The sequence below is a fragment of the Haliaeetus leucocephalus genome, unplaced genomic scaffold (genome assembly GCF_000737465.1).
Source record: "Haliaeetus leucocephalus isolate CR32 unplaced genomic scaffold, Haliaeetus_leucocephalus-4.0 Scaffold428, whole genome shotgun sequence".
NCBI classification, from domain to species: Eukaryota; Metazoa; Chordata; class Aves; order Accipitriformes; family Accipitridae; genus Haliaeetus; species Haliaeetus leucocephalus.
In genome coordinates, this window is record NW_010972864.1 from 788,684 (window position 1) to 809,569 (window position 20,886).

General features: G+C 37.9%; 1 protein-coding gene across 1 annotated transcript in view; it reads left to right on the plus strand.

The window, feature by feature from the left end:
• The first annotated feature begins 13,873 nt into the window (after positions 1-13,873).
• The window catches only part of GREB1L (growth regulation by estrogen in breast cancer-like), a 64,433-nt gene continuing 57,420 nt past the window's right edge, over positions 13,874-20,886 (plus strand). The window contains exons 1-2 of the mRNA XM_010574310.1: positions 13,874-14,030; positions 14,272-14,469. Coding sequence (XP_010572612.1) covers positions 13,874-14,030; positions 14,272-14,469 — 355 coding nt within the window. The remainder of the gene's footprint in view (positions 14,031-14,271; positions 14,470-20,886) is intronic.

Consider the following 20,886-nt stretch of genomic DNA (forward strand, 5'->3'; position numbering starts at 1 on the left):
GCCGTGGGCGCGTGGGGGGGGGGGGGGCGGGGGGGGCAGGCAGATTCTATGGCCCTGAAGTTAGGCTAAACAATTGCCGAGGTCAAAGGACAGCTGAGTGCGGTCAATGAGACACCCTGGGGTGTATTTTGTTACTTAGTAAAAGGAGCAGCATCCTAAAACCCTAAAGGATTCTCTTGAAAATCTGTGTTGTGAAAAGGTTTTATGAGTCTGATGGCAAAAAGTGCTGATTTAGCTAAGGAATGCTTGCTTTTGTCTAAATGAAAGGCTAATCCTTACCAAATGTTGGCAGCTATTATAGTGCAGTCAATGCAGGTCTGAAAGGACAGTTAGAGTAGAAGTGTACTTTGGGATTCCAAATGTTTATCATTTTAATGGTTCTGTAACTGAAAAGATTTCTGAACTTTCACCTTTGATCCTAAAATTTATAGCATGAGCAAAATATTTGAAAAAGTAAAAAGTAAAAACCTTCACTTATAAATTAAAAGACTGTTCCTTAGGGAGCTGCGCCTGCCCAGTTATGCTATATTCGCTGACAAATTCACTTTAGATTATCAGGATACTGCCTAGTTTAAACTATAACTTCTTTTAATCTGCTAACACTTATTAACTGGTTGAAAAAATGTGGTTTTTTTCTGGTCTTGAGCAATTTTTGCTCTTCTTGTTTAATTGCTCACAAAAAACCCTAAAGAATGGGTTTTGAGTAATTAATTCCTGTAATTTGTTTAGCATTATCTTCCTTTAAAGCAGCAGCTTATTAACACTTAACATTTGTCATAGAAACAGATAAGAAATCAATGTCAGAGCCAAGACCTTGTAAATAACCCAAAAGGAAATGTAATAATGGCTGTCTTCACCAGAGAGGTGGTGGGGGAAGGACCAGGCATGTGGTAGAAAAGGTTCAGTGCTTTTTGTTTTTCTTCAGAAGGGGGGGGCTGCTGCAAGACACAATCTGGGGCCTCAGACTCTTTGGCCCTACTGTCTTACACAAACACTCATTGTTGTATTAGGAAGAAGAAGATACTTGGGAGCCGGCGGTGGTGGTGTTTTTATAGTGACTAACCTGGTGTTTCACCATGATCTTTGAAAGAACACTATAAGAAGAGTGAAAAAGAATAAATTGCATAATTTTTAAGGGGAAACAAATGAGCAAAGAAGTTGACAAGTTTTGGTTGTTTTTTTTTTTTTGAAAGAAACATGCTTGCAAAATATAGCTCTCTTTAAACTCTTTAGAAGTACTCTATACAGATGCTTAGCATTGATTTATGTCAAGGTTAAGGCACCTTTAAACAAATAAAGTTGGAAATGGATAAACCTACTAAAATACAAATTGCCTATTAAACACAGAAGATGTTTGTATAGCATTCAGGTTGCTACAAAACTGACACGTCTTGAAATTCTCCTGATAACCCCTTTTAAACTCATCAGGAAATGATAGCATGTGTGTTTGAGGGGACACAAGGGAGTGGCCAGATAGGATAGAGATGGAAGGTCAGGCCTTAACTTTGGCTTTCTAGGCTTCAGCTTCATGCTTTTGCCATAAGGCAATAATAAATGAAGGAAGGATTAAGGTGATTTATATATCAATGAGATTGGACTGGCTTTTGCTGTAGGAACTCAATGAGATGTCTGTTTGAGTCTATTTTCAGCTTTATCCCTATAAACAATAAATATCACATTTTACATATATCTATATGAAATTAAGGGCTATATAAAATAAACTGTATAATAAAACCACTTAGAGAAATACATAGTTGAGCTATAATGGTGCATTTTGTTTGTAACCATAGAATTTAATTACTCAAAGTAAGTAAAATGGTAGTATATGGATTATTAAGATTTTTTTCCTCATCTACTGGAGAAAATTGTTTTGTATCTATAAAGTGTTTATTTATGAGGTGGGGTTTTTTCAAGTGGATTTTAGTCCACAGTGAGAATTTCATGCATAGTATTTATATTCTACTGTGGCAGCAGTCACAGAAAAATATTATGAGCACTAGTTTCTTGAGTGTCAGTATTTACTGGAAGTTTTATATATGTGCCTTCAAGAACACATAGAACCTGTGAATTTTCTGTGTTATTGACTCACTAAACCATAATAGCAGCTTTGGGAATCAAGATTGCCTCTGCTAGCATGTTTATGTTGCGGGTAAATTAAGTTCAGCCTGTAAACGTCATTAAGACTTTTCCTTTTGGGAGAAAAACAAGTAAAAAAGCACATCTAATGTCTCCAACAAATAATGTAATTTATTATGATTTTTTCTTCTTCCAGGATGTAAAGACCCCATACACAATTTATCATAGTGGGTGATGAGTTGCATCACAGAACAAATAAAAGCATTAGAAAGATTTTTCTTTGCCAGACCTAAATGGCATTTTTATAATGCAATTTGTGGACATTTTTTCCCACAAATACCTATTGGGATTCCTGAGTATCTAGAAAAGGTAGCTTGAGTGTCCAAGCTCTTCTTTTTAGATATATCCCTGGATGTGATGTTAAAGTTTTGTTCTGTTGATTCTCCGTTTGTTGCAAATTTAATCTTAACTGAAATCTGGGATGTTGCAGAAGGCCCAGTAGTGATGTGCATCTTTGATCTCAAACAGGGGTTGCCTCTGGTGTTTTCAGAGATTCTGGACAGAGCTTTGTTTATTTTACTGAAGAATTTGTGGTATTCTGGGGAGGGGAGAAAGTAGAGTCAGCTTTGACACATGACGAACACATGTATAAAAGGAAAAGGAAGAACTCTACAAAGCACCCTGAAGTTCATTTTCACTGAAATTACATACAAGAAATTTATTGTTTTTTTAAAATAGAAATTGTATGAGCAATTTAGATACTGTTTCCCAGCAGCAGATAAGTTGCAAAAAATGTCCGAATGATGCTAAACTTGACATTACTTGTGGGTTTAAGCTGATTGTTATGGTTTTGACCTATGCAGTGTTTTCTTGTCCGTTCAGTGCATTACTTTTTGCATAGAAATGGCCATGAAAGCTGCTGGCTTTCCTGGGTTTTTTTGTCTCTGCATCATGGGCTAAAAGTGACTGCAGAAGAACGATGTTAGATATGCCTCTCTATCTAGAGACTGCATGGGAGCTTCAGATAAGAAAAGATTTGGTTTTTCCTTTCTAAGACATATTCCTGAGTTCAAAAAAGCAGAAATGTGATGATTTTGACCTATTTGAGAAAGGTATTTTCGAAAGAGCTGGGCAGGAACGTGCTCTGAGGTAGACTTGATAAACATTTTGATACAACCTCCCTGCAAAAGAAAAGGTTCTTGTTTCCACCTTTGGTGGTTTCTTTTTAGAGATTATGGTTTCCAAGCCTCATAAAAACAAGGAGAACACTCTTTCAGACTTGCCTTGTTTTCAGACAGGGCTCTAGGGAGGAAAAGAGTCATTTTTTTTGGAGGAGGTGAGGAGCCAACAACCCACCTAACCTTCTTCTATCCAAGTGTGTTAGTGAAGGCGAGTTTGATTACTTAAGACTTTCTTTATTATTCCTTGATTTAATTTTAGTTTTTAATCTAGAAATCTGTGTTAGGGATTTGTTTAATAATCTTACTGGAGAGGGAATGGAACAAAACTTGATGGTGCTTTTGGCAGGTTTATGCACTTTACAGATGAAGGAGATGTGGGAAATGCTGCCTGTGAGGCTCTTGGGTGCAGTGTGTTATCATTTTTACAGTGTCAAAGACATGCTCTGGCTGTAGAGACCATCTCTTTTTTTTGAGTTTGTAACCCTGAAATTACTTTCAGGTTGCATGTTTGAAGAACTGCCATGCTACATCTCCAACTCTGCCAGATATGGGGGGGGGAGGAAAGGATTGCTTGCAGCAAAAGAAAGGTTGAAGTTTACAAAGTCCTACTCCAGTGCTTCATTTTCAGTCTGTTACGGCTGTCACAAACCAGAACATGCACCAGATAAGATGGATACTGTGGAAAAAGAAAATACTGAGTGGATGTTCCTGAAGAATTGGGCCATCTCTGTTTGGAAAATTTTAAGAGCCAATGTAATCTGTATTACCATTATGTCTATTACTCAGAAAGATATTTTTTTAGTAGTGTCAGTTAGTACGTGTTGTTAGAATTCAGGATTTTCAGAACAAGTAACATCTCTGCAAGATGAATAGCAATTACTTTATATTGCTTGGCAATAAAAATTCTTTTGTCTCCCTTATTTAGTAGCACTTTCAAATGAGGAAAAAAAAAAAAGGAAGGAAAGAGAATGGGGAAAAACACTTTTACTGCAGTTGTAGATACCTACGATGATTTTTATTAAGGATTCTTCTGTTTAATGCTTGTACTGTACAATTTGATGTTGAGATGTGTCAGAATGGATTACATTTTAGCTTCTATTTTCTGTATCTTAGTAGTGAATTTTTATGCTTCTTTTCTATCAAATAGCGTCAACTTGGTTGGCAGTCTTAAAAAATGTCAAGCAATGTGTATGCATAAGTTCCCATATAAATGGTAGCTTGTGCATGCAAAAAAATAAATAGCATAAGCTATAATGTTTAAAACTTAGATTTTTGCAGCCTAGCAGCCTAAGGATTTACAATAATGTACATACATGTTTTGCTAAGCCATAGTGCACAGTCCTACTCTGTAGTCTTATTGAAGACAATAAAACAACACCAGGCAGGTAAATACGTACTTGCAGTATTGAGGTCTGAAGGCAGATCATGAAAAGTGGTGTAGAGCGGATGTGCAGGAAAAAAATTAATAAGAATTACAAACAAGTTGAGCAAACTCAATGGTTGGAAACAACATTAATATCATTAGTTACATATGGTGGTCTTTGTTAGTCAGTTGTGTTGAGGAGTTGATAACAAACTTTATTGATAAGGCATTCAAAGGATGCTTGGGACTGTAGGTGAAGTGCTCAGCTTCTACGTAACCAGACCACGTATGCTTAATAGATCATCATCCCTTTCATTTTCATGAGCAGTGCAAGTTGAGATGCCATTATTAATGATCCTTTTTATGTCATTATATGGCTGTTTTGAAACACTGGTAACTTTTTCTTTCACTTTCTCAGGATAGAAGCAACCCCTCAGGGAAAAAAATACATAATTCATGAAAGCAAGCAATTAGTGAATAGTTATCAGCATTAAAATTGTTGTCAAATATGGACTTGTGTTTTGTATTTGGAAAGATGTAATAAGACTGTTCACTGAGCTTCCCATTCATGGAAATTAAAGAAGTCCACATACAGGTTTTAAAAAATGGTGTAATATTAGACAGTGTTCCATTGAAATAAACATTAAATCTCCATTAAAAACACAGCTTTAAGTTAATTAACTGATGCATCTGAGAAGATAGTTTATACTGTAAATTATTGTAAACTACATAAATACATCTTATGTCTCCAATAGTTCTGAATAGTTTGTTTTAATTAGTAATTACAAAATATAGTTGTTAGCTAATAACTTACAAAAAGGTCTGTGTATTACTAGCAGAATATGTATTGTCAGTGAATGACTGTACACTTATGTATATGAAAAGTATATAAAAATAACAAAGTTTCAATAAAAATGTTAGGTTTGTGAACAGGTACTGATTTTGAATGTATGATTTGGGGAACAAATTTGGGCTTGGAAAAACATTTCAGTAAGCAGCAAAATGCTACATGCATTTACAGTTATTTAAATAGTTATTACATTAATTACTTAGATACTACATTAGTTTTATCTGCAGTGTTATTAGCGGTGGTAGCTGAAAGGATTCAAAGATGTAGCTTGCCCAACTGCTAACACTCTAAGTTGTTAGGAGAATAAATTGTAATTCATGTCTGCAACTAATTGCAAAATCAAAATTACACAGCAAAAATATGCCTTGATCCTAGAGCTGGGATTAAACACCATTACTGATTTGGTTGTATTGCACTGGTATTAATAATGTGGTTAATGGTCCTATTGATTTAGGGCAGAGAACATAAATGGGGAAAGCTATGTATGAGCATGGTTGTTTTAAGGAAGCAGGCTGAGATTTTCCAAAGTGCTCCTTAGTGATTTTATTGTGTTGCCTCTGCAGTGAGTGTGTGAGCATCCAAGTGTTGAGCACATACTGCTTTTAAAATAATGATGTCTTTTAACATTACCAAAACTTCAAAATTAGAAGCTAGGTTTGTAGGGTGACAACTTTTTTTTTTTACCTGAAGATTTTTCTGTTGAAAGAAAAATGTACCACTTCTGTTGAAGGTACATAGTAATGTTCCATTCCCTGTGTACATTGTGAAAGATCCCAGTAGCATAAAAAGATTTGCCCCATCTTCTACAAATTAATTTAAAAACCCTATAAAACCTTCACAGTAACTTAACTGCTAATTTCATATCATTTAAAAGGGCTCTAAAAGCCTTGCAGTCAGAATAGATTAAATTGACATAATTAACTCCTGAAAGCTTCTATATCATGAAGGATATAGGCCTATTCATGTAAGGTTTGTACTCCACTATATGATCTTCTCATTCTTGGTTATATACTATAAAGCATTTCTTTTTGTATTACTGGCAACTGAATTTTTATGAACTCTTCTACTCTTTCATAGCTCTTATGGTTAAATTTGTTGTCATCTGACTTCCTGTCATTGTCCGTAACCCTGTATCATCAACCTTTCCATGAAACACCAGGGGATGCAATGGGAGAAGACTAAAAAGGATATATTTTTTTTAATATTATAAACACAAAATATGGTTTATTTATGTTTTCTAATTAAGTTCTTTTTTGCACAATAGGAAGGCAGAGGAGGAATAATTAGGGAAATGGTATATTTGCAAAAGCATGGTGGGGAGGGTAGGGTTGTGTGAACAGACATGAGTGGGTGGATGAGAGTGTAAAAGTGTATGGGTGCATGCAACTGGTGACAGAACACATAATGCCTATTTGTATGTGAGTATTTGCATGCATAAAACAGTCTTTGGCCATGAAAACAAGCTGTGCATTTACAACAGTGGTCAAAAGATGTTCTTTGATTCCAACTACCCCACCAAATGGTATCAGCTACAGTTTTGCTCTATTAATGTTCCAGTCTCTTTATATTGCTTTTTCATGTAGTTTTCCATATTCGGGTAGGCATATATTGCTTTAAATGCTTCTAGCATAGCATCATTTGTTCATGGAAACTAGTCCTCCATAATTTTTGCACATTGTGTTATCATTGTAGGTGAGTTAATGTAAATTAAGTAGTGAGGTCAGATGTTTTCTTTCATCTGCTTGTTGCATCTGCTTACTGAGGAAATGGCATCAAATGAAGTTTGGCACATGCTTAATCCTTAAATTATCCTAGTCCGCACTAGATGAATGTGTTGAGCATCCCCAGTGCACTGACTGCACCAGTTTTCCTCTTGCTGTGCTGTAAGAGTTCAGCCTTCCTGGAATGCAGCATTTCTTTTCGGAGTGGGAGCCACAACCTGGAGAAATGTAAAGCCAGTGCAACGTCTGTACAGTTCTTATCACAAAGCTTCACATGCAGAAATCATGTGAAATGACTTCTAGCTCCAGTTTGGGGATAAGAACTGACTGTTGTTGGGTTTACGTAGTTTGATTCTAACTACACAGACTTAACTCAAAAATAGTGTTTTAAAACTTCAGATTTGCAAAAGATTGCATCTACAGATTCTGGGAGAGTTTTATCAGAACCTTTGAAAGATGAAGGAAAATGTAGGATGTTGGGCAATAAACACAAGTGCTGAACTGCTAAGTTAAAGCTGCTGAACTACCATTTTGTGAAACTTGACTTGAGCTTAACTTGCAGTGACTTCTGTAACATTGCACCTCACAATATATTCTGTTTGATTGCAGTTGTAAACTCCTTTTTATGCGTACAGCTCAGTAAATAATCCTGTTAAAAGGAACTAAAGAGACATTTCAAATTTTAAGTAAAAGGGATGAGACTAAGTTTCAGTTTCTTTTTCTTGGTGGTTTTCCTTTCTTGGCCTCAGTGTTACATCACTGCTGGTTTATACTGTGAAGCTGAAAACTCCCAAATCACTGAATTTTTAAAAATACAATTCAGACTTAATTTTTGCAGTATTTGGGGGTGATTTGAAGTTGACAGCTTCATGCATCAAAGTTAAACTTACTAACACCACCCTGAATTCAGGATAAATTTACCTTGAGTATGTTTATTGTTTTGTGAACTGTGCCTAAAGACTGTGGGTATAGTCTTGGGCTGGAAGGCATGGAGCAGTAAGGGCATAGCAGCCTCCATATTAGCACCAACTGTGATTTGCTTTCTGCTTCGTGCTGTAGGGGAACAGCTGCCCTGTTCCACCATCCTGCATGTAGCTCTGTTGTGTATCCACTTGTCTGTCTCTGTCCAAGGAATTGTCCAAATTCCAGGTAATCTGATGCAATACTCTAAGTATAGATACTATTAATTGAGCAATAAGAGGAAGAACCTTGTCAGGAAAAAATAGGCATTCTTGAGCTTTCCCATTCCTCTAACACAGTAGTGGCAATGTCAGCCTGAAAGACTAGATTCTAAATGGTATTGGATGCTATCAAAAATTTCTTCAAAATAAAATGAAAAATAAAAATGAAAGGAACTCCACTGTAAACGGAGTCAATACAAACTAGTCATTCATTTTTCCTGAAAGACTTTGTGAATGGATTATTTATATATCACTTGCTACATAAGATTGTAAACTCTGTTATAGTTGAGTTTGAATATCCGTAACCAAGAGAAAAGCAGGGTGAGAATCTCAGGATCTTAAAAGGACTGTAGGGGAAAAAAGGGATCTTACAAAGCTTATGAGATAAGGGATCTGTTAATGAGACTACTCTGCCTTGCACTCTTGTATTGACTCACACATAAGTCTTTCCCCACTAAATACTACGGTTAATGCTGGGTATATACTTTTGACTTTGAAGTCTACACTTTTAATTAGCATATATATTTGTTATTGTCGTTATTAACAGTCATTCTTTCTGCTGTATGCAAGTTCATGATACATCCTGATGATGCTCTAATGGGAAAAAAATACTACTCCCAGAACATCAATAAGAATGACATAAATAATAGAAAATGCTAGCTGTACTTGAAACAACTAGTTCCCAAACAATTCTACAGCATAAATAGACGCCTGGTCTCTCTTTGCCTAAGATAACCCTTTGAGATACAGAAGCTGTGCTGGGCCTGGCAGTGCCTTTGTGGAGGAACTTGCTTTCTTTTCTTTTGAAGAGAAACTTTCCTGTGGGGTTAGGCCAGATCAGAAGCCAGATTACGTGTTTTGGAGAACACAATTACATCATTAGGTTAAACACAAAGTAAGGACTTGATAGAGCTGACTTAATGGAGGGTGTTTGCATCAGATTCATCATTCGCTATCAGGTAATTGTGAAATTGCTTTAAGCCATAACAACACTACTCACCCCCTCCCTCATCCTCCAGTTCAGTTCCTCTCCTTTAAAGTCTCTGGGGTCATGACCTACCTGGAGGCCAAATCTGTGGTATCTGGTGTACTGAATGGTTTGATTATATTTTTACTAGCAGAGCCTTCAACTCAATGTGCAGTTCCAGCTCCCAAGAGCCATGGGGTAACAACCCACTTTTCCAGAGGTTACTTTTTTTTTTTTCTGGTATGTGAAGGACCATAGTCACCTATTTTTCTAAGTAAAAGTGGGTAGTGTTTCCTGTACTTACACACTGCAAGTCTGCTGGACCTGGGCTCTGGTTCTTCCTGAACATCCTGTGTCATGTTTCTGCACAGATCTTTTGAAACCTGGATGACCGCATGGGACAAGATTATTTGCTTGAATTGACAAGACTTTCTTGTAAGTTCAGGCTCCTAGGGTTGAAAGAGTGATCAGAATTTCCCTGGGTCCTTCACCACACATTTAAGTCATGTGGTGCTAAAATCAATCATCTTTGAAATTTTGATTTTATTACTTCTGTCTGCTTTGATGGAAGCTCCCAGTAATTGTAGTTTTGCTTTCCATAATGAATGCCCATATTTAATTTTTTATTAAAACCTATAGCATTAATACTTCACTTGTGGTCAGGTTAGTGGAATTTCATGATTGCCTTGTTCATACGTCTTTGTAAGGACCCAGACTGAGATGTGAGGGCTGCCTTCCAGCTCTGCGGAGTCCAATCCAAAACAGAGCTCAAAAGGTTGCTAAGAGAAGTAGACAACTTAAGAATTACACTGGTGTCCAGTGGTGCAGGTAAAAGGAAGGGTGACGGTTGGAATACTGTATTACAGATGTGCAAATTGCTTGTCGCTGGGAATCTAACCAGCTTTGTGCTGAGCTAGCTGCAATTAGTATGCATATAGATATGGAAAGAATTATTTACCCCCAAATCAAACTTCCTGCCCATTAGAAAATTCTCAGTGCACCTAAATAGGCTCAGGCGTAGTTTGGTGCAGTATGGCTGGCTGGATATAGGACAGAGGGTATGAGGGTGAGCACTGATATATCAGTGTTGACAGGAGAAAAACAGGCGTGTGAGATCGGGGAAGAGCTCTTCAGTCAAGTCCAGCTCCATTTTCTCTTGGACACTGTCAGATAGTCTCAACTGCACTCAACCTGGGACCGTCTTTCCCACACCTCCCTGAGCTCATTGCCACTACATCAGATGTGCAGATTTTGGGGAAAACTTGTCTTAATTTCACTCTAGAAAGCAACAGGGATTTTTTTTCTTTGTTTTCTTTTCAACAAGTGGCCTCATATAGGAATGTAGGATAGATGTATTATTTGGGTAACTTTTTTAAACAATGAGCATTAATTTAGTTACATTAAATCATTGGGTTTGGTCATATTTAAATGCAGATATGGCAGGTACATATCTTAATAACAGAAATTTTTTTCCTCTTTTTTTCTTCCCTTAAAATTCCACCAATTTAGTTTTCCTCCAGACCCTTCGCTGCCTCCTCAACCCGCCTCTGCCCACACGAGCACATTTAAAGCACGTTATGCTCGTGCTGCCTCCTCTGCTGCTGTGGTGTGCTCACTGTGAGCTGCCTCCCATTTACACTGGGAGGAGGAAAATGAAGTGCTTCCTATTTGCACCGGGCGTTCAGGGGTAGAATCAAAAGCAGAAATGCTAAGGCATTAATACCTTGAATTGTGCTCCTGTCTTTTGGGCAGGCTGGATCAGGATGGCACAACCCAAACCAGCCTGCAGCTCATGGTTGGAGGATCTCGCCAGCTCCTCTCCCCTGCAGAGGGGGAGCCTCCAGCTCCTTCTACCCTTGCTCTTCCCCCTCAGCTCCCTTGAACTCCAAATGAGGCCCAGCTGCCCTAATGGCCTCGGGCGGTGTTAGGAAATCAGCTGCCCAGGACTGGCTCCCTGGTGCTGGTGTCCAGGGCTCCCAGCTTCCCCCACTGCAGCCCAGCAGGACCCCTGGCCACTCTGCCCTCTGGTACCTCCGCCTGCCCTGTCTTGCACAAGCGCATCCCCGACAAGCCTTCCTCCTGCTCCGCTTCCATGCTGCAGAGACCAGTGCTCACACAAGTTGCAGTTCCTAAGCTTTCCCTTACTTGGCATTTCCAAATGCAATCTTGTTTTCTCTTGGCAAGCTAGAAATGTCCTCTGGTAAAATTGACAACTTTCTCAGGTAGGTCCGCAGCAATCGCCATCCACAGGCAAGTCTCTTTGTAGAGATGCCAGGGAGACAAACTAAATAGCCTTGACTCACCAGCGTTTTTGCTGTGTGCATCCTGTATTTTATTAAGTTTCCCATCAAAATGAAAATAGTTGGCATAGATTGTATGCAACATATAGATTGTAGAAAATGTGGAGAATGAACAGACTTCAGGCAGATGATGTGCTGTGGGAATTGCAAATTTTCTGATTCTTAAAGATTGATTCATTTTTGTTATTATATTTTAACTGAAGTCTTTTCATTTGAATACATTCCTGAAATCCTACCTTAAGCACGTCGTACCTGACTTAAAATTCCACAGCACAGAAATGAAATTTTATGGTATGCAATTTAATGATATAGTAGTTTGTCATGGTTTCACTGATGTTTATGGAAGTATCATCGTTGATTTCAGTAAAACCAGGATTTCAGTGACTTAACTGTTTTTCATCAATTCTTTGTTCAAAGGCACCTGACAGGATTTAGTGTACTGCAACCTTAATCCAACTTCAGTGTAACTTTTTCCCTGACTCACTTTGTAGTTGTGTGTTTGTACACACTCCCTGCCACTTCCAAATTTAATGAAAACTTACAGAATTAAAAAGAGAATCTACTTGTCCTAAGTATTTTATTGCTGAAATACCTGAATGCATCATGTTAAGAAATTGTGTTTATATTGTCTCTGGTTGGGCTAGGGAAATGCTGTTGCCCCAGAATTTATTAAAAGCCAGTCTAAGTCAGAGGTGTGGAATTTTTTTTCCCCCAAAGTTGTAAGAAGTCTCTGACTGAACAGGGAACTGACCCTCTCTCCCAAGTTGGAGGTGAGTAATTAGATGAGCTTCATGCCTATCGATTCCAGTAGTATAATAATGTTTAGTTTTTAGATATTTGTCTATACCAGCAGATCTCAAATGCTGCTCTAAGTGGCTGTCATCATTATTGCCCTTTTACAGGTAGCCTTGAGGACCTTGAGCAATCCAGTGATAAAGCAGGAGTGGATTGTAGGTTTTCTAAATGCCAACTTATCTTTCTGGTCAAGGTCTCTTCCTGGTCATAGAGCTAGGTGACATCTACTGAAGGGAAGTACAAAGATAACATTATAAGGTTTTGTACTTTTCTATCTATTGATTTAATTGGGGAAAGTTATCTCTGTTGAAATAAAATTCTCTGAAAATGCAGTCTTGTATTCAAAATATTGGAAAATGTTAGATTGCTGTTTCTTTGGAGGAAATGTTATATTGTATAATGATCCAGCAAAGTGGAAAATTTCATGTTTCAATGAGTCTCCCTTAGCTCATTGTAAAACCTTCCATGGCCATCCTACTAAATGTTTACATTTGAGAGTCTGTATCCTAATGCTGGGGCACAAGTATAACAGTCTATGGGCTGTATAATGTCACCCAAGGAGAAGTAATGATCTACAGGTCTGGTTGTGCTTGAGTATTTCATGAAGTTCATAAATTCATCATTGATATAAAAATAAATATTACTTGTCAAAGCAGATATTTAAATGATTGTTACCACTATACTAGTATAAAGCACAATTTAAAATAAAAATATTTCCCAGCATTTGCTGTGTATGGTTTGGATTTTTTTCTCTCTTTTTTTTTTTTTTTTTTTTTTTACTTACATCTTTTGTTGTAAGAGTACGATGAGATCATTTGAATTGTATGGATCAGAGTACATGTAAATCATAGTGTTACACTGAAGACAAGAGGTGAAGACCCTGAAAAGACAGAGAACTGACCTTCTACATAATTTCAATTAATATTAGCAAGAGCAAAAATTCAAGTTATTGGCTGGCTCTTTGTATTGTTTCTCTGCAAATGATGGCATACTGACAAGTAAGATAATGTGAACTCACTTAGACAACTAGTGATGAAGCCAAACTTGGATGTTTTTAATTTTCTGTGTTACACACCCTTCTGTAGCCTACTCTGAAAATCCTAAAAAAGACAATAATAAAAGTTTTATCTACCCTCCATTAAATTCTACACCAGGCAGATTCTTGAGGCTGTTGAGAGGCTATGTATGCAGAAGACAAAAAGAGTGTTAGAAATGTGCTAAAAGCTGTTATCGAAACAAGAAGATACAGTCTACCAGATTGAGAGCAAAATGTGAACATGTAGTACTAGTTAGAGGTGTAATTTTCATAGCATACTTTCTTACTAACTTTATATCACTGTCATGATGGATGTTAACAAGACCTCACTCTTCATTTATAAGTGCATTTACATGTGCATTTTCCCACCCCTTATCAGCTGTTTTCTTTGTGTTTTTAGATCATGGGGAATTCATATGCAGGGCAACTAAAATCTGCCCGTTTTGAAGAAGCTCTTCATAACTCTATAGAAGCTTCTCTGAGATGTAGCAGCGTTGTCCCACGGCCGATCTTCTCACAGCTGTACCTGGATCCTGACCAGCCTCCTTTCTTGCCGGAAGGTAACCATGAAAGTATGGCACGTTTCAATTGTTGTTTTTCTGTGTGAGAGTAGGGTGGGATGCATTTCATTAAAACAAACAAACAAAAAAACCCAGCAAAAACTGCGAAGTAGTTCATTGTGTGACACAAAATTTGAATCTTAGTCCTCATTAAAGAGAAAGAATGGCATGCTGGTTATTTTAAAAGGAGATAGATGCAAGTTCTGTTGAAAAGTTTATTTTATTTTTTTATTCTTCTCAGATGTGAAGCCAAAGGTAGAAGAGTTGGATAAAGAGTTAGTACATCGATATTCACAAAATGGAAACCTGGACTTTTCTACCAACCAAACGGTTAATGAAATGGAAGATGAAGAGGAGGATGAAGACATGTCAGATTCAAGTAGTCCACCAATCCCATATTCACAAAAACCTGCCCCGGAAGGGTCTTGCACTACTGATGGTTGGTATCCCTTTTTATTACTGTGTGACCTTTACAACTAATCCTCAGTGTAATGCTCACTCTCTACTATTAGCAACTTTTGAGCTAGGATGGATGGAAATACCTTTTATAGTCAAAGCCTTAAATCTGACTTGTTTCAGGACATAAAATGTAATGTATTATTTGAAAGCAGTGTCTAAGACTGACTGTGGCACTTTTTTAGTTTCTGAAAGCCCTTTGTTTTCTGTGGTTATCATTGGTTTACTGTCCTCAAAGAAGTTACCTAAGTCAGCATCAGTACAAGCTGGTTCTCAATCTATCCCTCAATTATTCTCAGAAACATTGGCAAAGCTGGATTTAGTTGCTTTCATGGGCAGAAGGAAGAGTTTGGAGAGAGAAAATGGAGAAGAGACTTGGTGTTCCTTCTGCTGCCAAGGGGATAAGAGGGATAGTAGTAGAAACTTGTCTGTTTTGTCTTCCCCACCTGTCTGCTGGCCATTGCTTGCTTAACCTGAGCTGTCCTGATTGTTGTTCAAGATAAGCAAAATTGCTGACAGTATTATTTTTGTTTGGTTTTAAATGTGTTAAAGAAAGGGTAAGATCATTATGCATATACCTATTTGGACTAAGTAAACTTGATGTAATTGGTTCATCTTATCCCATAATTGTTCTATTCTGAAGATTTAACTTCTATTCGTATTTATTAGATGTGCTTCCCTTAAAAACATCCCCCTGCCTCCCTCAAACACTTGAAAACAAAAAACCTTTCCCAAGCCCTTCTTGACATTTTATTCAATATCTTCCTGAACTATGGGCTTCCTTGTGCGGAGTTCATAAAAAGTTGTAATTTGTAGAATGGTTTTGTACCTTACTGTAGTGTATGGTTATATGTAGTGACAGAAGTAAGCACTAATCACCAGTAATTCTTTGACATTTTTGGGGGGTAGTTAGTGGCAAATGTTGACATTTTTGCCTTTACCCCTTCCAAATGCAGCTTACATGAGCATATTTATCCTCCGTAACAATGTACTGCCAGTTCCCTGCAACACAAAGAATAGAAAGGCTACTGGCTACCATGGGAAGCTGGGGAATATTGTTGGGAGAACTTGTTAATCACACAGAAGTGGGTTTGCTATCCTTTGGAGGCTTGTAAATTGGTGGAGAGAAGGAGAAATTATAAAATCAGGTATTCCTAGGAAGGTATTCTCAATTGAGGACAAGTATCAATAAAGGCTGTAAAACCTCCTGTGGAGAGCAGGAGCAGTTCTGATCACTTCTGTTAAAGAAATGTAAAATAAACTGGGCAGGATGTGGAGGAGAACCAACAGGATGGTAAGAGGAAGGAGCTCTATCTAATGAGGCTCTTTGCCTGCCAGGACAAAAGCTGAGATGGCATATGCTTACACATTCTAAATATACCAAGAATAAAACACTAAGGAGGGAGAAGAGCCAGTCATGCCAACAGTGCCCTGTGGAAGTGTAATGGATACATAAAATGGTTGTGAATGCATTCAGGTTAAAGGTTTAGGGTTCTTTAACTATTTGTGACACAGTTCTGGACCAGCCTCCCAGTAGCAGGAGTAGGTCTGAAAACCTTGTCAGGCTCCAAGGCCACCATGTATTTGATTGTGAAAGAGCTTTTTATATGATATGAAGAGATCTTTCTCAGTTTCCCTCATACATTCTGGTAATCCCTGGTTGCAATTGCATGACCAGACAAAAATGTTAGTTGTGAGCTTGCAGATAAATGTCTGTGTCTTTGAGAGGTGACCTTCCATCCACATGCAAACTGTTCCATGTTTGCTAGTGCCTTTGCCACCTCAGGATTGCTTCATAAGGCTGCCCTTCCGGACATAGCACTGCGAGGAGGTGCTTAGCTCTCAAGCGCCCACTGCAATACAGACCTCTATGCTGTGGCTGCGTATTGCATGTCATGAGGTTATACCTAGTTATGCTATAGTTACATAATATGTGTAACTGTATGCTCATGTATATATGTAATATTATGCTTTTTAGTATGTCCTGGAAAAAGGTGACCTTCCAGGGGTAGTTCTGTGTTTTGATTTTTATCCATAAGTCTCTTATGATCAAAGGACCCTGGAAGAAAGTTTCCTATGTTACATCTGCAGAATTTTAGGATTGTTCATTACTCTTTGTCAAGTTTACCATTGTGAATTTACAAAATCTTGTCTCACTCTTCAATGTTGTTCTCAAGAAGCTGATTCAAGAGAGCAGTGTTTTTTTTTATCTGGAAGAGGAAAGGAAAATACGTATTTTTAAATACTGCTAATAATCTGTTAGGACACTTTTACGTAAGTGTTGAAAACACCCAGGTTCCCCAACATTCATGCGGCAGACCATATCTCAGCAAGATATTAATCTGATAGCTCATCTTTCATCTCATGAATATGCCCTTCCGGAGATGTAAGACAGGATTGCTGCCATTGTTTACATCCCTTATCTTAGTTATTTAATTACAAAGATAAATAACATTAGGAAAAGTTAAAGAATACTGATAGACTAATTGAAGTCACTGTAAATGTTTGGATGCTTTAAACTAAGCATGTATTTAATTGCTTATCCAAGAGCAAAACATTGGTTCTAGAACCTGCAGTTCATTGCTGTAAAAACTGTCCCCCACCTTTTAGTAGAGATGGGGTGGAACCTTCTTCCCTTCTAAGGTATTTGTGCTGTTTGCTTTTCCTGAATTCAGGATGTATGCCATAACCATCATATTATTTTCTGTGGTGACTTGTTCTTTTATTTAGATGGCTGAGTTGTCAGTCACATGAGTGCAGAAAGTAGATCTTAATGCTTTTATTCATTGGTTTAAAAAAACCCAAGTGCCTCACTAGTGACAGTTTGTTGGAGGTTCCTTCTCAGCTGGCCATATTAGATCCCTTAACTCTCCTGTTAAGGAGAGTTTTCCTTGTTTCTCCATTGGAAAGAGTAACTGCATTTGCTGTTGATCCTTAGTATTAGTCGTAAAAGGGATTCACTTATTTTCAGGGGCTTTTTTTTCTGCTCAACACAAATTTTTGTAATTAACTTACACCTTCCATGAAAATAAGGTTTCAAGAAATATAATTCTTCATTTTCATACAGGTACCTCAAATATGCAACAAAATAATACAAGAAGCTGTTCTGAACCACATGTTTGCTGTAGCTTTAAAAGAGGCTGTTTCTAATTTGTGGAATAGCATTTTATGCAAGCTGTGGGAAACAAAATAGTAGCACCTTTCTTTTGTTAGTAAATCCTCAATTTACCTGATGCTTAAAGAAGGGCCAAGGTAGTTTCAGAAACAATTAGGTAAGCAGGTACTTAACACCTGATCAGTTACTGTGAAGTTACAATAGCAAGTGACAGTGACCAGTAATTCATATGTAATTCTTGGAAGCTAATTCCTTATGCAAATACCCCATTTATTGCAGTACAACAAGGGGCTGGTATCCCACATTGAAACTACTTCTTGTTACTAGTGGGAAAAGGGAAAAATATATAAAAATTTCATTTTAAGAAGATTCCAGCACTTCCAGGTATTGACAGATTTGGGTATACATTTTAATTTTCAGGAAGATGGGACAGGATTACTTTAAATGAAGTGATGTTGGAGAATGCAAATGTGCTTCTCGGAAGCAAGACCTAATAAATTTCTTTCAAAGAAAAGCAGATAATATCTGTAAAAGCTATTAATTATTCTTTTTTTTTGTGACTGTTCTCAGTATTTGCAAATCTCTAATCAGAATATAAATGCCTGTTCTTTATTTAAAACAAAGCTGAGATCCTGTGGGAAGATGATTTTTTTAATGGAACAGCTCAGCTGTGTGCTTTTACTTTTTATAGTTACATGTTGGTAAACAATTTCATAAAGCAAAGCTAGTTTGTTTTAGTGGCTCATGGGTTTTCTCTTCTTCATACTTAGATGTCCCTAAAAGGTACACAGGTCAATGTGACACTGAAGTACCATTCTTTCTTCTTAAGAGTCATGCACAGTCAAGTGCTGCTTGACATAGAAATTTAGGTGCAAGCTCAATTATGAATGAATAGCTATGAAATGTAAATGGATTTTGCATGTTCTAATTCTTAAACATGGGCAGCACAAGTTCTGCTTGTACAGAGACATCATGTCTTCTCTTTCCTAACATGGAAATGGTTATCTCTAACAATTAAATATCAATGCAAAATCATGCAGAACAGAAAAGAAAATAAGGTTGGGGTCTCTGTGTTGCTAGCTAGAAAAAGACAATGTAGCAGAGGAAGGGGTTAATCCCTCCTTCCTCTCCCCACAGTCAGTTACTTGCTTCCAAATCAATGTTTCTTGGGTGGAATTCTCTCATTCAGTTTAAAAAAGCAGCAGGAACTTAAAACTGGAAGAGTGATTTGCAGCCCCAAAAGCCAAGGTTAAGAAGGATAATGAAGGGTTCTTGAGTATACCATCTACGTGTCTTTGAAGGAGAATTCAAGACTTTTACTGCACAGAAGCAGATTTGCATTCTCTCTGTATCTCCTGGTGGAAGTGAGCCCCAGCTGTACCTGGCCAAGCTCCACAGCTCTCCCTGGCTCCCTTGCTGCAGCTGTTGACTAAACAAGAGGAGACCCCTCAGAGGGTCTGATGGTCTGGCTGTGCTGTCCCCTCTTGCTGCTTGCCCATTGGGATCCCTTTCCCCTCCGCAGAAGGGGAGCCAGAGGAAACCTTTTAGTATCAGCCCTGTTACTTGTCTCGCTCCCTCAGAAAACAAGATTTTGGCAGTCGCCTGTGAGCTCTGCTGCCCATCTGTCAGGAAGCTGGTAGCTGCTTTCTACTACTTCTGGCAGAGATGTAGAGATCCTAAAGGTACTGGATTTCAGCAAGATTTGTGAAGTTCAGGAGCTGGTTGGATGACATCAGTGTCCCCAGACTAATGTCCCCTGGGGCAGAAAATTAATTATAGCTCTCCTCTTACACAGCCTGAACATTACAGAGGCATGTGCTGGCTAGCCAGTCTACACATACATACCTCTGATCCAGAGATGTCGCCAAACAAAGCAGAGAAGGATGCCGGAGGGGATTGTGCAAGGAGGAAGAAGGGGAACATGGAAGGGATCTGAGAGCGCTTTGGGTGGAGTAAAAGGCGATACAGGGGATAAATCAGGTATTGTTTGCAGACTAGGCAGGATGCAGCATTTCTACAGTACTAGTCCTATATATCCTAAATGGTGGGAAATATTAAATATATTCAGATCAAGAGTATCTCAGATGAGAGGCTGCTGTTGCCTGTGGTAGCAGACTGAGATACAGCAGTTTGTTTCAGTGGGTACTGCTAAGATGTTACTGAGTAATGCTTATAAACCTGTTAAGATGTTGTGATGGGTTTCTTAGGGTTTTCCTGCACCTTCTGGCCTGGGGATTCATGTGCAGCTGCTCAAAGTGTAGCTGAAGTTGTTTTGCTCCTAGCCTGGATAATAGCCAAGTCTTTACTTTCGTCTCGGATGTTGTGGAGTGCTGGAGCATTGCTTCACCTCACTGGGACACCAAAACCCTCAAGCATCCAAAGAGGCTCTAAGTTTCTCATATGATATTCAGCCCTATCAATGTTGTGTGCTCTTTCTGAAAGCAAGTCTATATTGAAACATAACTGTTAACAACGTTGACAACCAAAATCCTGCTTTCTTCAGTGTCCTTGCATTGCCATTGCTAAAAATTCATTCAAAAGCCTCTTCTTGGTCACGACTTGTGCTTCTGGGCCTTTCCTGAAAATTTTTAGGTAGAAACAAGGCTAAAGAGTAATTGTGTAAAAGCAGAGGTTTAAATCTGTCTTGAAATCTTGCTGCTTTTGCTGTTTCATAATCCTTATCTACAGATTTCCTGTTTGCCCACATTGTCAGCAGTGGATAATTTTTCTATTTAAAGTCTAGATGTAGAGTGGTATTTTCTAAGCATGTCAGCTACTCAGATTTCACTGAATGCCTCAATATTTAAGGCCAGTTTTGAAAATTCTGGACAGAATACCCAAATGGCATAAACATTTGAATAGGCAAATTCTATTTTGAATGTAAGGGAGTTTTCTTCCTAGATTTATCTGCAACTGGTTCTTTCTAAATTACATTGAAAAGTCTAGATAATACTTAGCCTGGTACCTAGCCTTCTATTCGATTAGGATCAATATGTTTCTGAGGAATACACCTTAAAAAGAGTTTAAGATACTAAAATCATATTGCATCTAATCAGAAAAGAATAATTTTTGTTTTAAATATGTGGTTTTAATGCTTTTCCCCTAAAACATATGTAACTTCTTATTGGTAAGTTATTGTTATAATCCATTGATTTGTAAATAAAAACTTTAGGCACTTTAATTCATTGGCTGGAAGAAGGCATGTGTGAGGGGTGAATCCAAGCTAGCTTTCAGCTCAAATGCGCTGCTGCTGGAACTGAACTGATTGAATAAATGAAGAAACTA